The sequence below is a fragment of the Bactrocera dorsalis genome, chromosome 1, assembly GCF_023373825.1.
Source record: "Bactrocera dorsalis isolate Fly_Bdor chromosome 1, ASM2337382v1, whole genome shotgun sequence".
NCBI classification, from domain to species: domain Eukaryota; kingdom Metazoa; phylum Arthropoda; class Insecta; order Diptera; family Tephritidae; genus Bactrocera; species Bactrocera dorsalis.
Window position 1 is genome coordinate 48158717 of NC_064303.1, and position 23758 is coordinate 48182474.

At 39.1% G+C, this 23758-nt stretch overlaps 1 protein-coding gene across 6 annotated transcripts in view; it reads left to right on the forward strand.

The window, feature by feature from the left end:
• Positions 1-23758, forward strand: part of LOC105225273 (protein PALS2) — a 195094-nt gene that overhangs the window by 86323 nt on the left and 85013 nt on the right. For 5 of the 6 annotated variants that reach the window (XM_049462593.1, XM_049462592.1, XM_049462594.1 and 2 more), the window contains one exon: positions 16447-16917. The exons of the other annotated variant lie outside the window; for it this stretch is intronic. In XM_049462593.1, coding sequence (XP_049318550.1) covers positions 16492-16917 — 426 coding nt within the window. In that variant the 5' untranslated portion in view covers positions 16447-16491. The remainder of the gene's footprint in view (positions 1-16446; positions 16918-23758) is intronic. 6 annotated transcript variants of the gene reach the window in all.

The following is a 23758-nucleotide window of genomic DNA, read 5'->3' on the forward strand; positions in this document are numbered from 1 at the left end:
AGGACCTTAAGCTCCCATGCACTCTACGCAATTACTTATCCATTCTGCTATGGAATCTCGACAACCGATCCAGGAGAACCTTTGTTTAATCTTCTCTATAGTTTTTGTAATCCCAAGGTGCCCTCCACTAGGACCATTGTGACATTCTTTCAATACTTTCGGGATCATGGACTTCGGTACTATGATCAGCAGATGAGACTGTTTGCCATCTTCGCTTTCCCAGGTACGATGAAGGTATCCATTAACGAGGTTTATGCTGTTCCATTGGGCCCAATATGCTTTTGCAGTTGGACTCTCGCTACTTATTTGTTCCTTTGGTGGTCGTACCCCATTTTCTTTGGCTATTATCAGCTTTGCGAGATCAGGGTCCTCCAGCTGATTGATTCTGATGCGGTGACGAGTCCAATCATCTTCAGGTTCTATATTCGGCAAACGCACGTCGATTATACCTTCTTTTCCCTCTGATTTGGAGCAATGTTTACATTCCAGTGGACAAGGGCGACGTGATAATGCATCCGCATTTTTGTGGTGAATCCCCTTTCGATGTTCCGTTTCGAAGTCGTAATTCTGTAATCTTTCGATCCATCATGCAATTTGGCCTTCCGGATTCTTAAACTGTAATAACCATTCTAATGCTGCATGATCAGTCCTCAGCAAGAATCGTTGCCCATACAAATACTTGTGGAAATGTTTTACACATTCCACCGCAGGTAGTAGTTCTTTTCCCGAGCACTCTGCTGTAATACCCAATTACTCTTTCTTGTCCGTCGATGAACTGAGACAGGACACCTCCAATTCCATAAGCGCTCGCATGAATTTCTTTCCAGGTATTGGATAAGCGCCGTACAAAGTAGTTCTTTAAGCTGCTCAAACGCTTTTTCTTGTTCCAACTGCCATACAAACGGGCGATTCTTCTTTGTTAAATCATGTAAACTTCTAGCCACGTTTGCAAATCCAGGTACAAAACGGCGGTAATACGTGCATAAGCCGAGGAAGCTGCGGAGTTCATGTATGTTGGTGGGTCGAGGCCAATCTTTAACTGCTTTTATTTTTCCTTCCTCGGTGTGAATCCCCTCAGTTGACACTTTATGTCCGAGATATGTGACCTGCTTCTTCCATAATGAACACTTTTTGGGATTCAAGCGTAATCCGGCTGATGCTATTCGCTGAAAGACTTCCTCTAGATTTTTTAGATGATCATCAAAACTTTTTCCCATGATGATAATGTCATCAAGATACACCAAACATGTCTTCCAGTTGAGTCCTTTTAACACATGTTCCATCAGTCGCTCGAACGTTGCAGGCGCATTACATAACTCAAATGGCATCACAGAGAATTCCCATAACCCGTCACCCATACTGAAAGCGGTCTTTTCACGGTCACATTCATCAATCTCGACTTGCCAATATCCACTTTGTAGATCTAATGTAGAAAACCATTTCGCTCCAGACAAGGTGTCTAATGTATCGTCGATTCTTGGTAGAGGATAACTGTCTTTCTTTGTGACATCATTCAACTTCCTATAATCTACGCAGAAACGGGTACTACCATTTTTCTTTTTAACTAAGACGATAGGTGAGCTCCATGGACTTATTGAAGGTTCGATTACACCGTTTTTGTGCATGTCTTCAATAATTTTGTTAGCATCTTCACGTTTTGCTAGTGGAACCCTACGCGGAGCTTGCCGGATTGGTTTAGCGTCTCCGGTATTTATGCGATGTTTGACAATGCCGGTTCTTCCTGTATTTCCTTCGTTTGCAAATATGGATGCGTATTTTTCTAATAGTTTTTCTGCTTTTAATTTTTCATTTCCATGCACCTCATTCAGCAAATTGTTTAGGAGTGTAGGACTTATCTGCTGTGGCTCAATAGTAGGTTTCTGTTGTGACCGTTCGCATCGTGCTATTGCACTTATATTCTGGCACTGTCCAATTACTGCTCCTTTCTTCAGACTTATAGGCGTGTTGAATTCATTCACTACTTTGACCGGAATGGTGGCGTCTTCTCTAGTTTTCACAAGCGTTCTTCCTACGAATATGGGTGTATCTATTTTTGTTGGTTCCACAATCCACAATTCTTCAGTCCCCCCTCCTCCATTCACTGTAGCCCATACAATCGCCTCAGATTTTGGTGGAATACTCTGATTATCATCAACAATCACCCTCTTACTTTCAACGTTGGTCATATATCCGGTGTTTATAGGCATCTCCATGTTCTGGCAAAACAGCATTTGCTTGTTTAAATCCAAAGTAACCCCGTGATCAATCATGAAATCTACTCCCATTATAATTTCATCCGTGATTTCTGCTACGATGAAGGTGTGATTAACTTCTAGGGTACCAATCATCACTTTGCAAAACACTTTTCCCGCGACAGCTGCTTCCTCCCCGGTGGCCGTTCGAAGCTTGCAACCGACTAATGGTTCAACCGTTCCTCTTACCACATCCGGGCGAGTAATTGAATGTGTGGCACCAGTATCCAAAGTAAGCGTTGACAGTCGTCCATTTACGATGCCGTTGATAGTAAGATTGTTGTCATGGCGACCTATTTGTGATATCGAGATGGCGGGGCGAATAGTTGTGGGAACCAGCTCACGCCCCTTTGAACTGTTCCGTTTTAGTTTAACGACTTGTGAGATGTGGATGCTCCGTCCTCGTTATCTGTTGGTTGTTTCCGTTTTGATGGGTTTACTTTTATATTGCAATTTCGGGCAAAGTGACCCGCTTTTCCACAGTTGAAACATCTGCCTGTTGTATTTACTCGCGGTGCAGCAATTGTCTTCAGAGTCTTCAATATTTCCTCCATCAGCGCAGGTTGTTCCATTTCAACCCTTTGTACTTTGTGTGCTGGTTTACTTAGTAGGGAAGCTGTTTCCTGTGTGAGGGCGTGCGAAACCGTTTCAGCAAACGTTCTTTTTGGCGATGCATATGTGGCGCGTTTGGTGTCCACATCACGAATTCCATTTATGAAACATTGAATTTTTACCCTCTCAATGTAATCCACAGGTGCATCTGCATTTGCCAAATGAGCCTCTCGTTCTATTTCAGTTGCGAACTCTTGCAATGACTCGTTCATCTTCTGACCCCTATTTTGCAGTTCGATCTGGTATATTTGTTTCCGGTGCTCACTACCATATCGTCTTTCTATCGCACTCATCAATGCCTCATAGTTATCCCGTTCACAGTCTGGAATAGTCTGAAGGATTTCTGCCGCAGGTCCTTTCAATGATACAAACAAGGACGCCACTTTGTCCGCTGCATTCCAGTTATTGGCCATTGCTGTCTTTTCAAACTGAAGTTTGAAAATTTGAAATGGAATACTTCCATCGAATGTGGGTGCCTTCAATCTTTGATTATTTGTTGATGGTGCAGGGCCATGCAGTTGCAGTTCTCGCACACGATTACTTAATTGAAGAACTTCTGCTTTTAAATTTTCTTCGTCATTTTTTAAAGTGCTTAATTCGTCTTCAAATTTTGAAAATTCCTCTTGCACTTGTTTTTGTAGTTGTGTAGTATTTTCCGTGATCTGTTGTACCAAACGATGTTGTTGTGTAAGGCGAGACTCTAACTGTCATGTATTTTCAGCTATTTGCTGTGCCAGACGATTTTCGGTTTGCACTGCATTTTCTGCTATTTGTGATGTATTTTCAGCTATTATTTGCTTAATAGCCACTAACAGCATGTTCGTGTCTGCACTTGATGATGTTCGTTGTTCTTCTACTTTTTCTTCTACCTTTGTAGAAGTTTCTGGCCCATTAAAATCGAACTCGTCCACATTAATTCCATCCGCTTCCATTGCTTCACGTAATCGTGCCTGCAGATCCGCCTTTTGCCCGCTTATCGGCAAATTACGCTCCTCCAGTTCCTTTTTTAATTGCTGAATTCTCAATTCTCCGAATTTAACCATCTTGAATTTGGATTATTTGACAATCCCACTTTTGACACCAATTGTTACGAATTTACTGCTTGCTAGTTTACTTTGTTAGGTTCGTATCTCTGGATTGACAAATAAAATCAACACTGTTTAATTTAATTCAACAACTCTTTATTTCACAACTCGTCTACACTATAGCAGTTTACTCTTTGCACTGATTGATTACGTTGGCGCTGCTACGGCTTATATAGCCACGCACTTCTCGCTGATGCCGACGTGTCCTTCTAGAATATTGCGTCTGGAAATTACCAGAACATAATGCTATACGGCGCCAGACGCAAGCAGACAGCCGCGGCGCCAGACTCAGCAATTGTTTAAGTAAACAAGCAGACAGTGCGGAGCCAGATGTCTATTGTTTCGACAACAGACAGCCGCGGCACCAGATGTCTACAACAAGACAAATGCTATTCCATATACCTACAGCTATTGTTCATAATAAGGGATGCATATAGCAATACAAATACAACTTAATACTACTTTTGTAACAATATATAGGTCACAATAATTAATTTGAAGTTATAATGGTTTTCAAATAGGTAAAAAAATGGGGGCGTTAAAAAAATATTTATTCTCAAAGTGGGCGGTAGACAAAATAAGTTTGGGAACCACTGATATAGACAGTTAAGAGGGATGATTTCTTGACTTGAAAATCGACAAATAAACTATGTTGTGAATTTTATTCTAATATATTTGAGTACTTATATTTGCGGGGTTGTCACGTTTTCCTTCTCATACAAATATCAGAAATTGTTCAATTTATGATTTTTAGCTTTTGCCATCGTCGCGAAAATACGCTTGTAGGCAAAGGCATGCTCGGGGAGATGTGATGGTGTCTGTTTTTATAAATGAAGCGAGTTTGCCTGCTGAAAGTGCGCCTGCGTTCATGGATGAAAATGTTGTTGTTGCGTGTTGTACTATAAATTTAGACATTGGCTATTTGGCTGCCATATTGAATTGTCTGACTGATGCTATTTGAAACCATTGTTGTTTTTGTAGAACAATCAGGGGTGTTGTGGAATCCAAAACAGAATTGCTTAGCTGTCAGAATTGCAAACCAATTCTGATTTCAAATGGTGTCACAGAATCTGATTAGATTTTCGTCTTTTCGAACATACGCAAAACCAATATTCGAACCAGCTGTTTACTAATATAACAAAACTTTCAAATGAATACATTTGGAAGCAATCCTATTATATTAAAGTTTTTAATAAGTCCCGAATTAAAGGAAGATTTTAAGAGATAACATTTATCGAATGAATAAAGACGCATTTGGGTGTTAAATTACGTTTTGTAAATCTTCTTTAAGGGTGAGCTTGCTTTAAAAGCTTTAAAAAATTGAATTCTTCTTTGCTTAAATCTCTTTAAAAATTATCCAAGAATATTACCCCAAAGTTATAGATGGAAATTCGAAATATTGTCGACGCTAGAAGGGAAATAGTGACTGAGCGTCTAGCAGATATGTATATGAGCGCTTGGGCAGGTTTTTCATTTTTACGATTTTTCTTAATTGGCGGGCAGGATAAAAAAAAACTAAACGTCGTATGGAATTGGGGCAAAGTTTATTATCTTTGGTATTAAATTATCTTCTATTTAAACTGAAATGTACAAAGAAAAGTTATATTTGAACATATGTTCACAGTAAAATTTTTTTTTAGACAAAAACCACTCTTTCAAATTTTAAAAAATATTAGGATTTTACCTTTTTTTGTTTGATATTTTTAGAGTTTAACTTGAACATTAGTTATTAAAAAATATGAATCTCTTTGAATTTTTTGTTTCCGATAGAAATCGCGACCTGCATCCTGCCCCCGTCTGGCATATGCACATGCGATAAGCATCTGGCAATTGCTTTTCAAAGGCAAATGTAAAAGATTTCGTATCAAAAAAATTTGCGGATGATGTTTAAATATATAACTATAAATCCTAGAAATTTCGCTTCAATTAATTATTTCTTTCCTTCCCAAAAAAAAACCTCAAAAACCCGATTTTTTTTAAGCTTCTAAAAAGGCTCCCCTCTTAAATATCCGCATTTTTTTTTCAAAAACTTAATAATTAAGACATTTCGTGTTTTATTCTTATGTTGTCTCATATAGAAATAAAGATAAATTAATTCGTAACAATAAAATAACTTGATTTCTTAACTTACATTTGAAATCTGTGTGCGACTATCTTCTTGATTTGTTTTTTACAGCAAAACCGATAAAATTGGTTTCCGTGACACCCAAAACCGATACAAATTCTGTTTCGATTATCAATACAATAATATCTGAATTCATGACAACTACTGCTCTTTTTCATCGGTTTCAATTCTGATTCCGACAACTATCAGATTCCACAACACCCCTGAATATTCATAATTTTTGCGGGTTACATATCTACATGTGAACGCATGTAAGTATGCATGTATGTTGTGTATCCATTATTTGTGTGGGAATGTCATACGCACATATTTACATGTGTACGCATATTTGTATGTTAGTTTGTGTATATATTATTTGTTCGGCAATGTCACTCTTTTTACTGATAAATGATAATATTGTATCACGATTTGAATTTGAATTGTACATACATATGTATGTATGTAACTTCTTCTTCTTCCTCTTCTTCTTCTTCTTTACTGGCGTAGACACCGCTTACGCGATTATAGCCGAGTCAACAACAGCGCGCCAGTCGTTTCTTCTCTTCGCTACGTGGCGCCAATTGGATATTCCAAGCGAGGCCAGGTCCTTCTCCACTTGGTCCTTCCACCGGAGTGGAGGTCTTCCTCTTCCTCTGCTTCCCGCGGCGGGTACTGCGTCGAATACTTTCAGAGCTGGAGTGTTTTCATCCATCCGGACAACATGACCTAGCCAGCGTAGCCGCTGTCTTTTAATTCGCTGAACTATGTCAATGTCGTCGTATATCTCGTACAGCTCATCGTTCCATCGAATGCGATATTCGCCGTGGCCAACGCGCAAAGGACCATAAATCTTTCGCAGAACTTTTCTCTCGAAAACTCGCAACGTCGACTCATCGGTTGTTGTCATCGTCCAAGCCTCTGCACCATATAGCAGGACGGGAATTATGAGCGTCTTATAGAGTTTGGTTTTTGTTCGTCGAGAGAGGACTTTACTTTTCAATTGCCTACTCAGTCCGAAGTAGCACCTGTTGGCAAGAGTAATCCTGCGTTGGATTTCAAGGCTGACATTGTTGGTGGTGTTAACGCTGGTTCCTAAATAGACGAAATTATCTACAACTTCAAAGTTATGACTGTCAACAGTGACGTGGGGGCCAAGTCGCGAGTGCGACGACTGTTTGTTTGATGACAGGAGATATTTCGTCTTGCCCTCGTTCACTGCCAGACCCATTTGCGTTGCTTCCTTGTTCAGTCTGGAGAAAGCAGAACTAACGGCGCGGGTGTTGAGACCGATGATATCAATATCATCGGCATACGCCAGCAGCTGTACACTCCTATAAAAGATTGTACCTGCTCGGTTCAGTTCTGCAGCTCTAATAATTTTCTCCAGCAGCAGATTGAAAAAGTCGCACGATAGGAAGTCGCCTTGTCTGAAACCTCGTTTGGTATCGAACGGCTCGGAGAGGTCCTTCCCGATCCTGACGGAGCTTTTGGTCCCGCTCAATGTCAGTTTACACAGCCGTATTAGTTTTGCGGGGATACCAAATTCAGACATTGCGGCATAAAGGCAGCTCCTTTTCGTACTGTCGAAAGCAGCTTTAAAATCGACGAAGAGGTGATGTGTGTCGATTCTCCTTTCACGGGTCTTTTCCAAGATTTGGCGCATGGTGAATATCTGGTCGGTTGTTGATTTACCAGGTCTGAAGCCACACTGATAAGGTCCAATCAGTTTGTTGACGGTGGGCTTTAATCTTTCACACAATACGCTCGATAGAACCTTGTACGCGATGTTGAGGAGGCTTATCCCACGGTAGTTGGCGCAGATTGTGGGGTCTCCTTTTTTATGGATTGGGCATAGCACACTTAAATTCCAATCGTTGGGCATGCTTTCATCCGACCATATTTTGCAAAGAAGCTGATGCATGCTCCTTATCAGTTCTTCGCCGCCGTGTTTGAATAGCTCGGCCGGCAATCCGTCGGCCCCTGCCGCTTTGTTGTTTTTCAGGCGGGCAATTGCTATTCGAACTTCTTCATGGCCGGGTAATGGAACGTCTGCTCCATCGTCATCGATTGGGGAATCGGGTTCGTCTTCTCCTGGTGTTGTGCTTTCACTGCCATTCAGCAGGCTGGAGAAGTGTTCCCTCCATAATCTAAGTATGCTCTGGGCATCGGTGGCTAGATCACCTTTGGGGGTTCTACAGGAGTATGCTCCGGTCTTGAAACCTTCTGTAAGCCGCCGCATTTTCTCGTAGAATTTTCGAGCATTACCCCTGTCGGCCAGCTTATCAAGCTGTTCGTACTCACGCATTTCGGCCTCTTTTTTCTTCTGTCTGCAAATGCGTCTCGCTTCCCTCTTCAACTCTCGGTATCTATCCCATCCCGCACGTGTTGTGGTCGATCGTAACGTTGCGAGGTAGGCAGCCTGTTTTCTCTCCGCTGCGACACGGCACTCCTCGTCGTACCAGCTGTTCTTTTGCACTTTCCGAAAACCAATGGTTTCGGTTGCAGCTGTACGTAAGGAGTTTGAAATGCCATCCCACAACATCTCGACGTCGAACCTTCCTTGTGTTTGTTGGCGTGCGTTTTTTGCTGCACAGAGGCGGGTGCGAATTTTGGCTGCAACAATATAGTGGTCCGAGTCAATGTTAGGTCCTCGGAGCGCACGCACATCTAAAACACTGGAGACGTGTCTTCCGTCTATCACAACATGATCGATCTGGTTGGTGGTTTTTCGATCCGGAGACAGCCAGGTAGCTTGATGTATCTTCTTATGCTGGAATCTAGTACTACAGATAACCATATTTCGGGCCCCGGCGAAGTCGATCAGCCTCAACCCATTTGGGGATGTTTCCTCGTGGAGGCTGAATCTACCGACCGTAGTGCCAAAGATACCTTCTTTGCCCACCCTGGCGTTGAAGTCGCCAAGCACGATTTTGACATCGTGGCGGGGGCATCTCTCATAAGTGCGCTCCAAGCACTCATAAAAAGCATCTTTGGTCACATCGTCCTTCTCTTCCGTCGGGGCGTGGGCGCAAATCAGCGATATGTTGAAGAACCTCGCTTTGATGCGGATTGTGGCTAGACGTTCATTCTCCGGAGTGAATGATAGTACTCGGCGACGGAGTCTCTCTCCCACCACGAATCCAACACCAAACTTGCGCTCCTTTATATGGCCACTGTAGTAAATGTCACAAGGACCTACTCGTTTCTGTCCTTGTCCCGTCCATCGCATTTCTTGGACGGCGGTGATGTCAGCCTTTATCTTTCCGAGGACATCTACCAGCTGGGCAGCGGCACCTTCCCAATTAAGGGACCGGACATTCCAGGTGCATGCCCTCAAATCATAGTCCTTATTTCGTTTGCCATGGTCGTCATCAAAAGGGGGGTCTCTCATCCGAGGCTGTGTGTTGTTTTTCATTGGGGGAGGTTTTTACGTGGCGGGTCCCAAACCCAGCGCACAACCCTATGCAGGGGATTTTTCGCCTTCTCACGTTAGCTCGCCTTCAAACGGATGTTCTTAGGCTACCCAGAGGATACTTGGTCAAAGACCGGAAGTCGTGAGCTGCTTGAGTCATATGTAAAAGAATCGTTTCTGGCCACTCCCAAGTGAATGGCGATCAGAGAACTTTCCTCACTTGCGTGAACTTCTACACATGACTCCATCCTCCTCATGTAACTATGTGCTAATATGTAGATGCGTATGAAAATTTAAATGAAGAAATGTATTTTATACAATATTATTGTAATATATTAAGTGTTTTAGTATATTATGATAGCATCTTATATACAGTGGTACTCCAATATAACGAATGATATAATGTTGGGACCGTTCGTTAAACTGAAATATTCGTTATATCGGAAACGAAAACTAAATTAATATTGGTACATATATGTTTAAAAATAAATATTTGTTCATGAATTCATAACCATTGGTTGAAATAAATACATATATAATGGAAAATGCATACAATAAAATTAATTAAAGTTGAATTTTATAACAAAAATATGAGCATTATTGAACTGAAAAGAAATTTGTTAAGCACATTTGCTTTTGTGGGCGAGAAATTTTGGGATCCTGTGCCTTTTGATGTAGGCTTTTCAATAAAAATATTTTTTCCTGTTCCACGTTGTTTTCTTTAGACCATTTGATACACTTCTCAAAGCAGTCGATGGCATCAGGATGCTTTATTGGCGGCACAGCTACAACTGCAGCGGTATCACCTTCCTCTTCTTCCGAAATTTCTATAGCTAGTTCATTTTCAGCACTCGGGTTCTCTTCTACAAGTACATTGTCTACACTGTTCCATGCTTCCAAATCATCTGTGTTGAAGTTTGATATTCGCCTTTCTTTAACGATTGTCGTCTCAATGTGCCAGCATGTGTACCTTTAACACTTCTTATCACTTTCCGGCAATTTTTTAAAATTGTGCAAACACTCGATTTTGGAATACCATATTTCAAAGAGATTTCTTTCAGGGGTTTCCCCTTTTTATTTTCGTCAATTATTTTTAATTTGTCACCCAAGCAAAGCCGTTTCCGAATTGAAGGCATTTTTAAATAATTTACATAACAACAATGCTTCATTAGTTGCTAAAGTGGACTCATCGAGCTGAATTGAGCATTGGCTTGTCCTCAGGTGATCGCACAATGATTCTTCAATGTTTTTAGCCATTTCATCAATTCGTCTTTGCACAGAATTATTACTCAAAGGGCCGACGTCATTTCGCAAGTGATAAAATAAATTTTTCAAAAGCTCAAAGCATGCGCTACTTCAGCTCGAACCTACCTACCCTACACCTTTGCGCAAGTGATTATATCATGATAGCAAATGCCCACATACAGATTTGGCAATGGCAATAGCAATACGTCTGACAGTTAGTATTCTATAAATTCTATCCTGTCGAGATGCCCCGTTATGAAACGGAGCGACCGATTGACATGATTTTAATTTTTTCTATATTCAATAAAATAGGACAGATATATGAACTACGCAGAGAGAAATATAGAACCCAGTTTGAGCAATCTTTTAATTCATATTAGTTGATGTTTACAAGTTGTTGTTGAGAGTCGAAAGCTCATGTAGTCGTTGTCTAAGAGGCCTCCTAGCTAAATAAAATTACAAATAACGCCCTAGGCCTCTACACAACGCCCCCATTTTCTTTCTGGGTCTCTTACCGCCCCCCTTGGCACCTGCAGCGCCCACAAGGGGGCGTTATCGCCCACTTTGGGAAACACTGATCTAGGCGATCGTAGCTTGATCCATTTTCAAATGAGGATTTTTTTCTGCTTTTATGATATCAATAAAAAAAATATATAAATATTATACTATATATTTTTTCATTTGACAACGATGGGTGTGTTAAATGTTTAATATTAAAAATTCAGAATAATTAATATGTTACTATTATATATATACATCTTTATACATATATAACCAGTAAGGAAGGGCTAAGTTCGGGTGTCACCAAACATTTTATACTCTCGCATGATAAAGTGATAATCGAGATTTCATTATCCGTCATTTACATATTTTTTTTTATTTTGCTGTAAAATTAATTAGATTAGTAGTTCCTGAGATATGGTTTTTGGTCCATAAGTGGGCGACGCTACGACCATTTTCAATTTTTAATAAAAAAAGCTTTGGTGCAGATTCCTTCTGCCATTTCTTCCGTAAAATTTAGTGTTTCTGACGTTTTTTGTTAGTCGGTTAACGCACTTTTAGTGATTTTCAACATAACCTTTGTATGGGAGGTGGGCGTGGTTATTATCCGATTTCTTCCATTTTTGAACTGTACATGGAAATGCCTGAAGGAAACGACTCCTATAGTAGTTTCCGAGATATGTACAAAAAACTTAGTAGGGGGCGGGGCCACGCCTACTTTTCCTAAAAAATTATGTCCAAATATGCCCCTGCCTAATGCGATCCTTTGTGCCAAATTTCACTTTAATATCTTTATTTATGGCTTAGTTATGACACTATAGGTTTTCGGTTTTCGCCATTTTGGGGGCGTGGCAGTGGGCCGATTTTGCCCATCTTCGAACTTAACCATCTTATGGAGCCAAGAAATACGTGTACCAAGTTTCATCATGATATCTCAATTTTTACTCAAGTTACAGCTTGCACGGACGGACGGGAGGAGAGACAGACATCCGGACTTCACTCTACTCGTCACCCTGATCACTTTGGTATATATAACCGTATATCTGGCTCGTTTAGTTTTAGGACTTACAAACAACCGTTATGTGAACAAAACTATAATACTCTCCTTAGCAACTTTCTTGCGAGAGTATAAAAAGTACGTGTCACGTTGTGTGTCCGCGATGGACCCCTAAACGGCGGAACCGATTTTAGTAAAATTTAGCACACTGTGTCCAGTTCGAACCAACTTAGAAGATAGGATAGTAAAAACAATTCATAAATAAAAAATATAGTGAAAGTTCTACTAAATAGACGATCTATTAAGCGGACAACTCTATTAACTGGACAGAAAGGCTGCTGGTAACCAGACATTGAGGAAGCAGCTTTAAATTTGTTATTTTTTCCAAACAAATTTATTTGTATGAACATATTCAAAATTAAACCTCAAGTACAATCCCTTTGATTCTTATACCGACAAAAACGTTTTCGCCTTTATTCGTAAATAAATGAATAATAGTATAAAATGTATACCACAGCAACGCGTGGCCGGGTCCCCTAGTATTTATATAAAAAGTAATATTACCTTTCGTGGATACAGCGTAATTTTCTATTGCAAGATTTTCATCATTATTTCAATCATTTGCTTTGACATGAGGCCGTAATAGAATATGATTTTGGTGCCCTACATGAAGTACTTTACCCGCATCTAAAACTATTTTATTGAATGAAATAATAAACAAAATACGTGATACACTTTCTCGAAACTTGTTTATTCAAAAATAAAATTAATGTCAATATGAAACAGATTTGTTTAACTTGTTTTTGAGGTACATGCTATGTTGTATATCCACAGAATCCATGAAACTGATTTTAAGTAATATTGTCAATAAATCTTACGGTAGATCTGCAAAAGTGACACTAAGTCGATGCACAGCACCGCCTACTTTTCATAGAAACCCAAATCTCGGCAACTAATTGAAAAATTAGCAATGAGTTTAAAATTGAACGAAGAAATGTATCTTAGAAAAGGGTGTAAACAAAAACGGTTTATTCAGCCATTTCGGAAATTGAAAAATGATTAAATAAATTAATTTAAATAGTTTCAAACAAATTTTTAATCAACAATTATGTTAAAATGTACAAAGTAAAAACAAGATTAAAACAAAAACAAAACAAAAAAAATTGTGCTGTTAATTAATTTTTTCTCGCAAAATTAAAATTTTTTTTTAATAGAGCTATAATACAGTAAAAAAATTTACTTTTTATATCCGTCATTTGGATTGATGCCGTCAATGACGTGTCGTTGAGTGAATTCAGGTTACTAACTGAAAGTAGTCTGTTCCACTCCTCTCTGATTAAATCATTTTTATTTGTAGGGCTTCTTTTAGTAATTCTGTCTAATTTTGAACGGAGTTAAATTGGAAACTCTAACGAAACCTTCACATCAGTGAAACTAAAAAGCTTAGCATCGCCTTTAGAAAAGCCAAAGCAAAAAGTTTGCTAAACTTTGCTTCGTATTTTTTTGTTGCATAGCTATAGTATGTTAAAATTTTGTTCCAACTCTTCTTGGTCAATTGGGTTGGTACATCATATTTTTGGTCTCCTCTCAAAATATAATATTTTCGCATTACTTTGTTGTCTTGTTGACATGGACATTCAAAAACTTCATACAAAATATTCAATGCAGAAAGCAAAGGTTCTTCACTATTTTCCTTGCGTATTCGAAGGCTTTTAAAACTTTTACATTCCTCCTCTAATACTGACATAAACTGATTAATCTTGTTTTGCGGCAATAATTAATTTTTTTAAGCATTTTAGATTGGTAGCATTTTAAGTATAAGCTTTGAGGATATGCCACCTTGCGATTAGTTATTTTATAACCTGTTCTAAGTTTAAATTAGCACAATTCATTTAGTTTGTTTCATAATCACGTAGATATTCGAAAATTCTGGTAATAGTTATATGGGGGCTAGGTTAAATTTTCTCCTAATTTTAGGTAAAAAGATACAATGTATGTCCAGGTGTTTTTTCGAACCATTTTGCGCGTCTTCTTTGCCCTGGCAAATACTCACGATTTCATCGCTTCCAAAATCAAGTAGCCAACTCGCCAGATGTACGAAACTTCTTATTCAGCAGCAAAGGGTTCACGACATCGCAATTGCCTCTTTCTCTCATGCCACTTGAACTCCCGAGAAGAAACTGATTTGGCTTTAATGCCTCGCTATCGTATGATTTCAGTGGAACGAAAGTATGCGGACGCATGTTAATAACATTTCCGGAGTCGGAAAAGCTTGCTTTTAGTACTTCCTTCCGGAGATCTTTTGGTCTTAGATCGAATCATATGTGGTGTTGCTGGTAGCATGAAACTCCACTTAATGTCAGGATATTTTTTCATCAGTGTATATGTATACGACTAGCGCCTCTGAAATTAGTTCCGTCGTATAAAATGATTCGTCGTTGAACCCTCCGTCGTGATATAAACCACTTCGTAGCTCGTACACCATTTATGCTTACTACCACTATATCATTATATTGGTGATGGAACTTTCGATTGTAGAAGTTCGCGATCAGATAAGTCACAGTTTTGTTAAAGGGAATATAATCAATTGTTTGAAATCTGTTGTGACTAGTGATAAGCGGTATTGTTATTTTTCATTGTCTGTGACTTTAAAACACAGAAAATATTAAAAGATTTCAATTAAAAAAATGAGTACTTCTAAAAACGATTAAACTTTTATAACTAAGGCATGTTTTAATATTTACATAACGAAAAGCCACATACACTTATTTACGATATGTGCTACTCTTCGTTATTATGCTATTCTGTTATTGTGATGAAAAGTAAAACTATTACACTGTACTGTTAAAGAATCTCAATTTCAAAAGTTTTTTGATTTAGAGAATTTACAGAATCAAACTTCTATCGCAATTCAAAAGATGGAAGTGCTATTTACAAACAGATCCCATTTGCGATATGCGATTTTTCAATCACAGTGAAAAAAAATCACCCGTAATGAATTATCGCTGATGATTAATTTTCACTACTCTTCAGTTTACACTTCTCTTTACGCGTAGCAGCCCGGGCTTGTCTATTGATGGAGAAAATGTATAGATTTAGCTTTTTCGTCTTTCCCCGCCTTTTCTCATTTGATGAAAAAAATTAATTCGGCACTTGTACAGGTGTTGTCGGAAAGTATCATCTGAGTATTGTGGTTTTTCGCAGCAGTCACCATAGACAAGCGCCGAAAACGAATAAGACACGTCTGTACAACGCATATTTATTCCCATTTACTAAACTTTTTAGACTCTGGTTGTGTATCGTCAATAACTTTGGCAAATAAATTTTGGTTGGGTCACATCTGGGCTGTAGGGCGGCGTTGGGATGCCGGCCTTGGTTAAGTATCTGTTCACAAGAAAGGTGGTGTGAGCCGGGGCGTTGTCGTTGTACACTTTCTAATCGTCTGCGATGTTTTGTCCGACCCTGACCCTTCGTTTGAGTCTCTTGAGGACTTCCTCGTAAAACTTGGCGTTGACGGTTTATCGAGAAAAAATAAATGGTGGACAATCTTCCGATCTTCAGCAGCGTCCTCTTCCCGGTCCTCCAAAAAGGCCTGGTGCCACCGAAACATACCACTTCTTGCTAAAGCAACGCCTGGGTAAACCTGCTTGACCATTTCAAACGTCTCTGTCGCAGATTTACCGAGTTTCACACAGAATTTAATCGCGTACTTCTCCTCTAACGAACGCTGAATTTTCGGCTTGCACCACTCACAGAAACACGTCAAGCGAAAGAGTTTGTCCTCCTATCCAGGTGCTCGGAGACGACTGACCTCATTTGTTAGCTAGCAACGCCGTCACCCGAATCAATTCGGTGCGCGCACGCTCCGAAGTACAGTCGCGGTGGAAGCAAATCAGTCCTATTACTTTCCGGACAAACCCTGCATACATATTTGATCATTGCAAGAATTTAGTAAACGGTTATGGTTCTATAGTTAGTAAAGGATAGTTGTTTGAATGCAAAGGCTCCAAGTAATGTACAATAATTGTTATAACAATGAGGAATGCCGATTTTATTATCTTCTCACAACACGTAAATGGTTCTTCAAACATGCGATTAATTCAATTATGTTAAAGATAACGACTTAACGACTCGATAAACTAATTTGATAGTGCATTTCTAATAATATGATCGTGATACAAATTTATAACTTATTGTACATTTTTTATTTTAAAATACAAATTTGTATTTTCTTTTAGGAGTTATTACGTGCTCATGATGAAATAGGACAAATCTATGACCATATGTACAAATCTGGAAAAGAAAGTTCAAATAAGTTGCAAATATTAGCCTCTCATAAAAACTGCTATCTTTTCCCTTCTGAAGTGCTTTCCAATAAAATGCCAATAGAAGCAACAAGAGTAGTAGGCCTTCGCCGTGTTGAAAATAAGCCTTTGGGATTCACAGTTGAAATTAATTCACAAAACTTTTTGTCGGTGGCACGTATACTTTCAGGAGGAATTATTGATAAGCAAGGACTCTTGAATACAGGTGATGTAATATTAGAAATTAATGGAGTTCCAGTTAGTACACCTGAAGCTTTGCAAGCAGAAGTTTCACGTTCCAAAGGAGATCTTACACTAAAAATTGCACCTTACGTACATGATGAATCTGCAGAAAAAAGCATCGTTAATTATCACTCACTTGATCATCCAGGAAAAAAATTGACAGTAAGTAATATATAGTTTATTGGTTTGTTTACGCGAATAATTAATAAATAAGAAACTAATATTACATGTGTATGTACAATTAGTAAAACCTTTTAATTTAAATTTAACGCGAAAATCCATTTTGTTGAAGTAAATAAAGTGCATTCGGTGATTTTTACGATGAGTAAAATTATTCAAATGAGATCAAATTAAATTTCTGGGCCGAAATCCAGAATGTTTGCAAAAGGCCTTCGGTGATATTCAAAGAAGGTCGAGATCGCTTTGACGGCGAACCACGTCCAGGACAGCCAAAAAATATAGTAGAGTGAGAGATCATACTGCCATTGTTGGAATATCGAAAGGATTAGTGCAAACCATTTTGAACGATCATTTGGCCCTAAAAAAGTGAAAGCACGATTGGTTCAGAAATCAGTAGGTTTTTTTTCGAAAAACAGTGTCTCGTTAACGTCGGTTAAACAATGCTTTCCGACTACCAGGATGTCATGAAACGTATTATTTGGCGATGGGTCTTGGCTCTATGCTTACGACCAATCGGCAGAATATCGTGGCAAAAGTGAGCCGAAACCTAAAAAACCACGTCAAAGCAGTTCATAAATCGAAGTTATGTTGACAGTTTTCTTCGAGTATGGAAGTGTGGAATTTTTTCCGACCGGACAAACTGTCAACAAGGAATACCATTGACGTGTTATGCGTCGTTTACGCGAAGCTATTCGTAAACAGAAGCCGGAATTATTTATATTTTCAAAGTCCTTAGAGGCAAATATCCAGCATTACCCCTTGATTTTTCGCAAACAAAACCACCCAAGGTTATGTACAAAAAGGGCGGTTATCTTTTCAACGAGCTCAACTGCAAAATAATGGGTTGTCAAAAAAGTCTTGCGGTATTTTCGCTAGTTCTAGTTTTATTCGTCGCATCGGGTCATGCTATACCTTTTTGGAAAGCTGATTTCACGCGCTAACATGTGTTTGATTGATTGTCGTTTCTTTTAAGTCGTTCGTGAGTTATAGCGTCGCAAACATAGAGCAAAATAAAGAGAAAATACGGCATATTTTACAGTACTACTACGATAAAGGCAAAAATGCATCTCAAGCCGCCAATAAAATTTTTGCAGTTTATGGATCCGATACAGTTTCCATTTCCACCGCACAACGATGGTTTCAACGTTTTCCACGTTCGCCACGGCGAATATCGCATGCTATACCTTTTTGGAAAGCTCATTTCACGCGCTAACACGTGTTTGATTGATTGTCGTTTCTTTTAAGTCGTTCGTGAGTTATAGCGTCGCAAACATAGAGCAAAATAAAGAGAAAACACGGCATATTTTACAGTACTACTACGATAAAGGCAAAAATGCATCTCAAGAAGCCAATAAAATTTTTGCAGTTTATGGACCCGATACAGTTTCCATTTCCACCGCACAACGATGGTTTCAACGTTTTCCACGTTCGCCACGGCGAATATCGCATGCTATACCTTTTTGGAAAGCTCATTTCACGCGCTAACACGTGTTTGATTGATTGTCGTTTCTTTTAAGTCGTTCGTGAGTTATAGCGTCGCAAACATAGAGCAAAATAAAGAGAAAACACGGCATATTTTACAGTACTACTACGATAAAGGCAAAAATGCATCTCAAGAAGCCAATAAAATTTTTGCAGTTTATGGACCCGATACAGTTTCCATTTCCACCGCAAAACGATGGTTTCAACGTTTTCGTTCTGGTGTAGAGATGGTCGAAGATGCGCCACGCTCCGGAAGGCCTGGCGTCGAAAATTGCGATAAAATCGCTGAATTGGTCGAAAGAGACCGGCATAGTAGCAGCCGTAGCATCGGTCAAGAGCTGGGCATGAGTCATCAAAAATTCATTTCAATTTCAATAAAAAAAAAATAAATAAATTCATCGGCGGGGGCCGATGGATTACCGGCCGAGCTATTCAAACACGGTGGCGAAGAGCTGATAAGAAACATGCATCAGCTTCTTTGCAAAATATGGTCGGACGAAAGCATGCCCAACGATTGGAATTTAAGTGTGCTCTGCCCAATCCACAAAAAGGGAGACCCGTGAAAGAAGAATCGACACACACCACTTCTTCGTCGATTTCAAAGCTGCTTTCGACAACACGAAATGGAGCTGCCTTTATGCCGCGATGTCTGAATTTGGTATCCCCGCAAAACTAATACGCCTGTGTAAGCTGACGTTGAGCAATACCAAAAGCTCCGTCAGAATCGGGAAGGACCTCTCCGAGCCGTTCGATACCAAACGAGGTTTCAGACATTGCGACTTCTTCAATCTGTTGCTGGAGAAAATAATTCGAGCTGCAGAACTTAATCGAGCAGATACAATCTTTTATGACAGTGTACATTTGCTCACGTATACCGGTGATATTGATATCATCGGCCTCAACACCCGTGCCGTTAGTTCTGCTTTCTCCAGACTGAACAAGGAAGCAAAACAAATGGGTCTGGCAGTGAACGAAGGCAAGACGAAATATCTCCTGTCATTAAACAAACAGTCGTCGCACTCGCGACTTGGCTCTCAGTTGAGTCGACGTTGCGAGTTTTCGAGAGAAAAGTTCTGCGAAATATTTATGGTCCTTTGCGCGTTGGCCATGGCGAATATCGCATTCGATGGAACGATGAGCTGTACGAGATATACGACGACATTGACATAATTCAGCGAATTAAAAGACAGCGGCTACGCTATGTTGTCCGGATGGACGAAAACACTCCAGCTCTGAAAGTATTGGACGCAGTACCCGCCGGGGGAAGCAGAGAAAGAGTAAGACCTCCACTCCGTTGGAAGGACCAAGTGGAGAAGGACCTAGCTTCGCTTGGAATATCCATTTGGCGCCACGTAGCGAAAAGAAGAAACGACCGGCGCGCGGTTGTTAACTCGGCTATAATCGCGTAAGCGGTGTCTTCGCCAATTAAGAATAAGAAGAAGAATACTCAAAATCAATAACAATACATCTATATGTAGACTGGTGCGTTAGAATTTGCTATTTTTATCGATTGTCCAGTGAGAATTTCATGACATTTTATCGATTGGAAGTGAAGTTTTTGCGATTTAAGTGTAAGTATGTTTATGTTATCGGTGCAAATTGACTGACGACCAAAAATTGCTCAGAATCCAACATCTTCTTAAAGAGGTAAAAATATTGTGACTGGTTACGAAACGTGGTGTTTACAATATGCTCCCGAAACTAAACGCCAGAGTGCTGAATGGAAGGCACCGGACGAGCCGTAACCCAAAAAATCGCGCATAGAGAAGTCAAATACCTTGGAGTTTTGAAGCGTTTGGTACGCCGTATTCGACGTGTTCGGCCCGAATATCATCGATGGACGATTGTGATCGATTATTCGATCAAAACTCACATTTTCTCCACTCCGCGTATTCAGGTAATATGGCACCGTGCGACTTCTCGCTATTCGGAAAAATGCATTTGACCATGAAAAGAAAGCGTTATGCAGTCGTAGAGGCCATTCAAAAGGCTTGCACCGGGATACTGGTGTCCATACCGGCCAACGATTTAAGACACTCGTTCGACATGTTTTTGGACCGTGCAAAAAGCTGTATTGAAGCAGAGGGAGACTATTTTGAATAAAATAAATTGATTTTGCCGAAAACCATTTGTTCTGTTTTTCTTTTAAAGACCGGTTTACTTTGGAATGCACCTTGTAGTTTTTTGAGAACAAAATTAAACAAAAACGTTTTTTTCGCACCAAGAAAGAATCGTAGCGTAATCGCTAATGCGTCAGAAAATAAATTCATACCAAACGAAGAGTAAAAAGATAATTTGACAAATTTTTTTCTTTCAATTTTTTGGAATTTATTAAAAATACTTAACAACTTATTTCCAAACACAGAAATGTCAACATACGGCAGCTCTGAAATATGAATTAAATGCAACGCTGCATACCAGCAATTCAACCAACTACCTCAAGCTTTTTAACTGTATACCGTTATCTATAAATAAGCAAATTTCCTTTTCTTCTAATATTTTCATTGTTATTTTTTTAAATGAGTGAAAAAAATCAGTATTGAAGTATATAGTAGGACATCCAAAATTCAATTTAAACAATAATAAGGAATTATTATCTAACAACAAGTATACAAAGCAAGCCGAGGAGCGGTCGACCGTCCAAACTGTCATCACGAGCAAAGCGTCAAATTTCGGCAGTAGTTCAGGAAAACCCTCGAGTTTCGGCTCTAGTACATTCAGAAACTGTGCGGAAATGTTTAAGAGATAGTAGATTTCATAGCCGTGTCTCCAGAAAGCGACCGTTTATTAATACAATCAATAAACAAAAATGTGTTGACTCTGCTACCAAAAAACGCCATCTTTAGCGATTAAAGCAAGTTCAACTTTTTTAGCTGTGATAAAAAAATTTGGTACAAAATCAGAGAAACACTGTTGTCAAAAAACTTTCTTCGTACAGTCAAACATGGAGGCGGTTTCGTAATGGTGAGAAGTTACATGTCAGCTGCTGGTGTGGGAAATTTAGATTTTATCGCAACAACAATGGATCGTATGATATAGTTGAATGTCTTTAAGAGTACCAACCCTCTTCCAACAGGATAATGGCCCAAAGCATACTGCAAGAAAGGCTGGTCTATAACGCTCTCATCAACTTGATTCCCTTTTTCAGTCTCCTGATTTGAACCCCATAGAGCATTTGCGGAATGAACTACATCGTCGCATCAGAAAAAATACCATAAAAGATAAGCATAACCTTAAAAATGCACTACTCCAGAAATGGGATATTATTTCAAAAGATTATGCAAATTTTTTTTTTTTCAATGAAAAACAGAATAAACGGTGTACTGCAAAGCAATTAAATATTCATTTAAGTATTATTTTTACGTTATTTGGCAGTCACCGACTAAATCTCGTACTGAGCAGTTGAGTTAGCGTCTTTCTCTGTGTTTACAGCTATTCATATAGCTCTCTTTTGGTGTTTTATTTTTTTTGCACACCGGTCTGCTTACTTCAGTACCGCGATTAATTATTATTTTAAGTGAGAAATATAATCCAATACTTATATAAGTTTATTACAATTTTTCCACTATGCCCCCGGTGGGCTTCCAGTTCGGGGACAACAGGTTTGCTGCGCTGGCCCAAGGTCCCCAACCAAAACGTAAAAAATCGTATCAAAAACTGCAAGATGCTTTTCCTGACTTACCGCCAATAAAAAGTGATGACCCAAAGTATATAGTGATTAAATCCGATGAGAATACTACACCGCTTTCGAAGGTTTCTTGTTTTCGTGTTTACAATGCCTTACTCACCCTAAGCAAAGATATAAACAAAATTAGTGAATTATGCGACGGCAGCCTATTACTGCTAGTGAAAAATAAGCAAGTAGCAGAAAAGTTTATAAAAACGAAATGTCTTTTCAACATTGGCGCTAGCTATCATCAACATCTTAATTGTAACAAAGGCACCATTTATGCACCGTTCTTAAACGACGTGCCTGAAAGCGAAATAATAGAAGGACTGAGTTCTTACGAAGTTTCCGCGGTTTATAAGTTCACTCGCAAAGTTGAAGGTGTTATAAAGCCTACTGGTGTTATGCTAATATCATTCAAAAGTTATTCCCTTCCAAACAAAATAAACATCGCATGGAGGATGACCTCTGTGCGACCGTACGTGCCTAATCCAATGCGCTGCAGGTCATGTCAGAAATTGGGTCATACGCAAAAACATTGTAAAGGCTCCCCAACATGCGAAATTTGCAATTTTCCCTCTCCACACGATAATGACTGCATCCGAGTTATGTGTGCGAATTGTTCTGGCGAGCATCGCTCTTCTGACTATACGTGTCCAAAGTATATGCAAACCAAAGAAATTTTAAAAATAAAGACACTAGAAAAGTGCAGTATGCACGATAGTGATGAGCGATATTTCACTACCGGTGATTTTTTCACTGTGATTGAAAAATCGCAAATCGCAACTGCGATCACTTTTTATAAATCGCAGTTCGAACCAGTGATTGCGATCGCAGTTCGAATCAGTGATTGCGATCGCAGTTCGAAACTGTGATCGCAGTTCGAACCAGTGATTGCGATCGCAGTTCGAAACTGTGATCGCAGTTCGAACCTGTGATTTACGATAGCAGTTCGAAACTGTGAATTACGATCACAATAGCAAATAGCAGAAAAGTAACAACTTTCTTCAGGGTATTGTATATATGCTATTTTTCGTCATAGCGGTTTGAAGTTTTGAGTGTAACGTTCTTATAATTTTTAATAATGGCAGGAAATGTATCAAGGAAAAGAAGTGAAGTGTGATGTTTGAAGTGGTAGATGAAATATAATCAAAATGGAATATTTTAATTTGTTTTAATAAAATTTTTAATTTTACTTATTGTTAAACCCAAATTTGAAAGCTTTTTGTGATGAAAACAAGAATTGTAACTAATTAATTTCAGAAAAAATGATGGAATAAAAAAATTACGCGTTTTTAATATTTTCCCAAAGGTTAGGAAACTCGCGTTAATTATTTGGTCTTGAAAATATTAAAAGCGGTTATACTAAACAAACAAATTATCAACCACACTAATGGTAATTCCTTCTAAGAAATGTGTGAAACCATCATGCCAACAGTGTCAAATTGGCAGAATCTGCCGCTACAACAACAACAACGACGTTCGAACGTCGACTTAGTTGCGATCGCAATAGCAATATAAAATCACAGTGATTTAAAAATAGCAATCACTGAAATCACAGTGATTTAAAAATCGCAATATCGCTCATCTCTAATGCACGAAGCCCTCAAAAAGTATAAAGAAAATACTTCCCTCCCTTCCCTCACTGATAGCTTTGCACATGTGCTTCAGCCT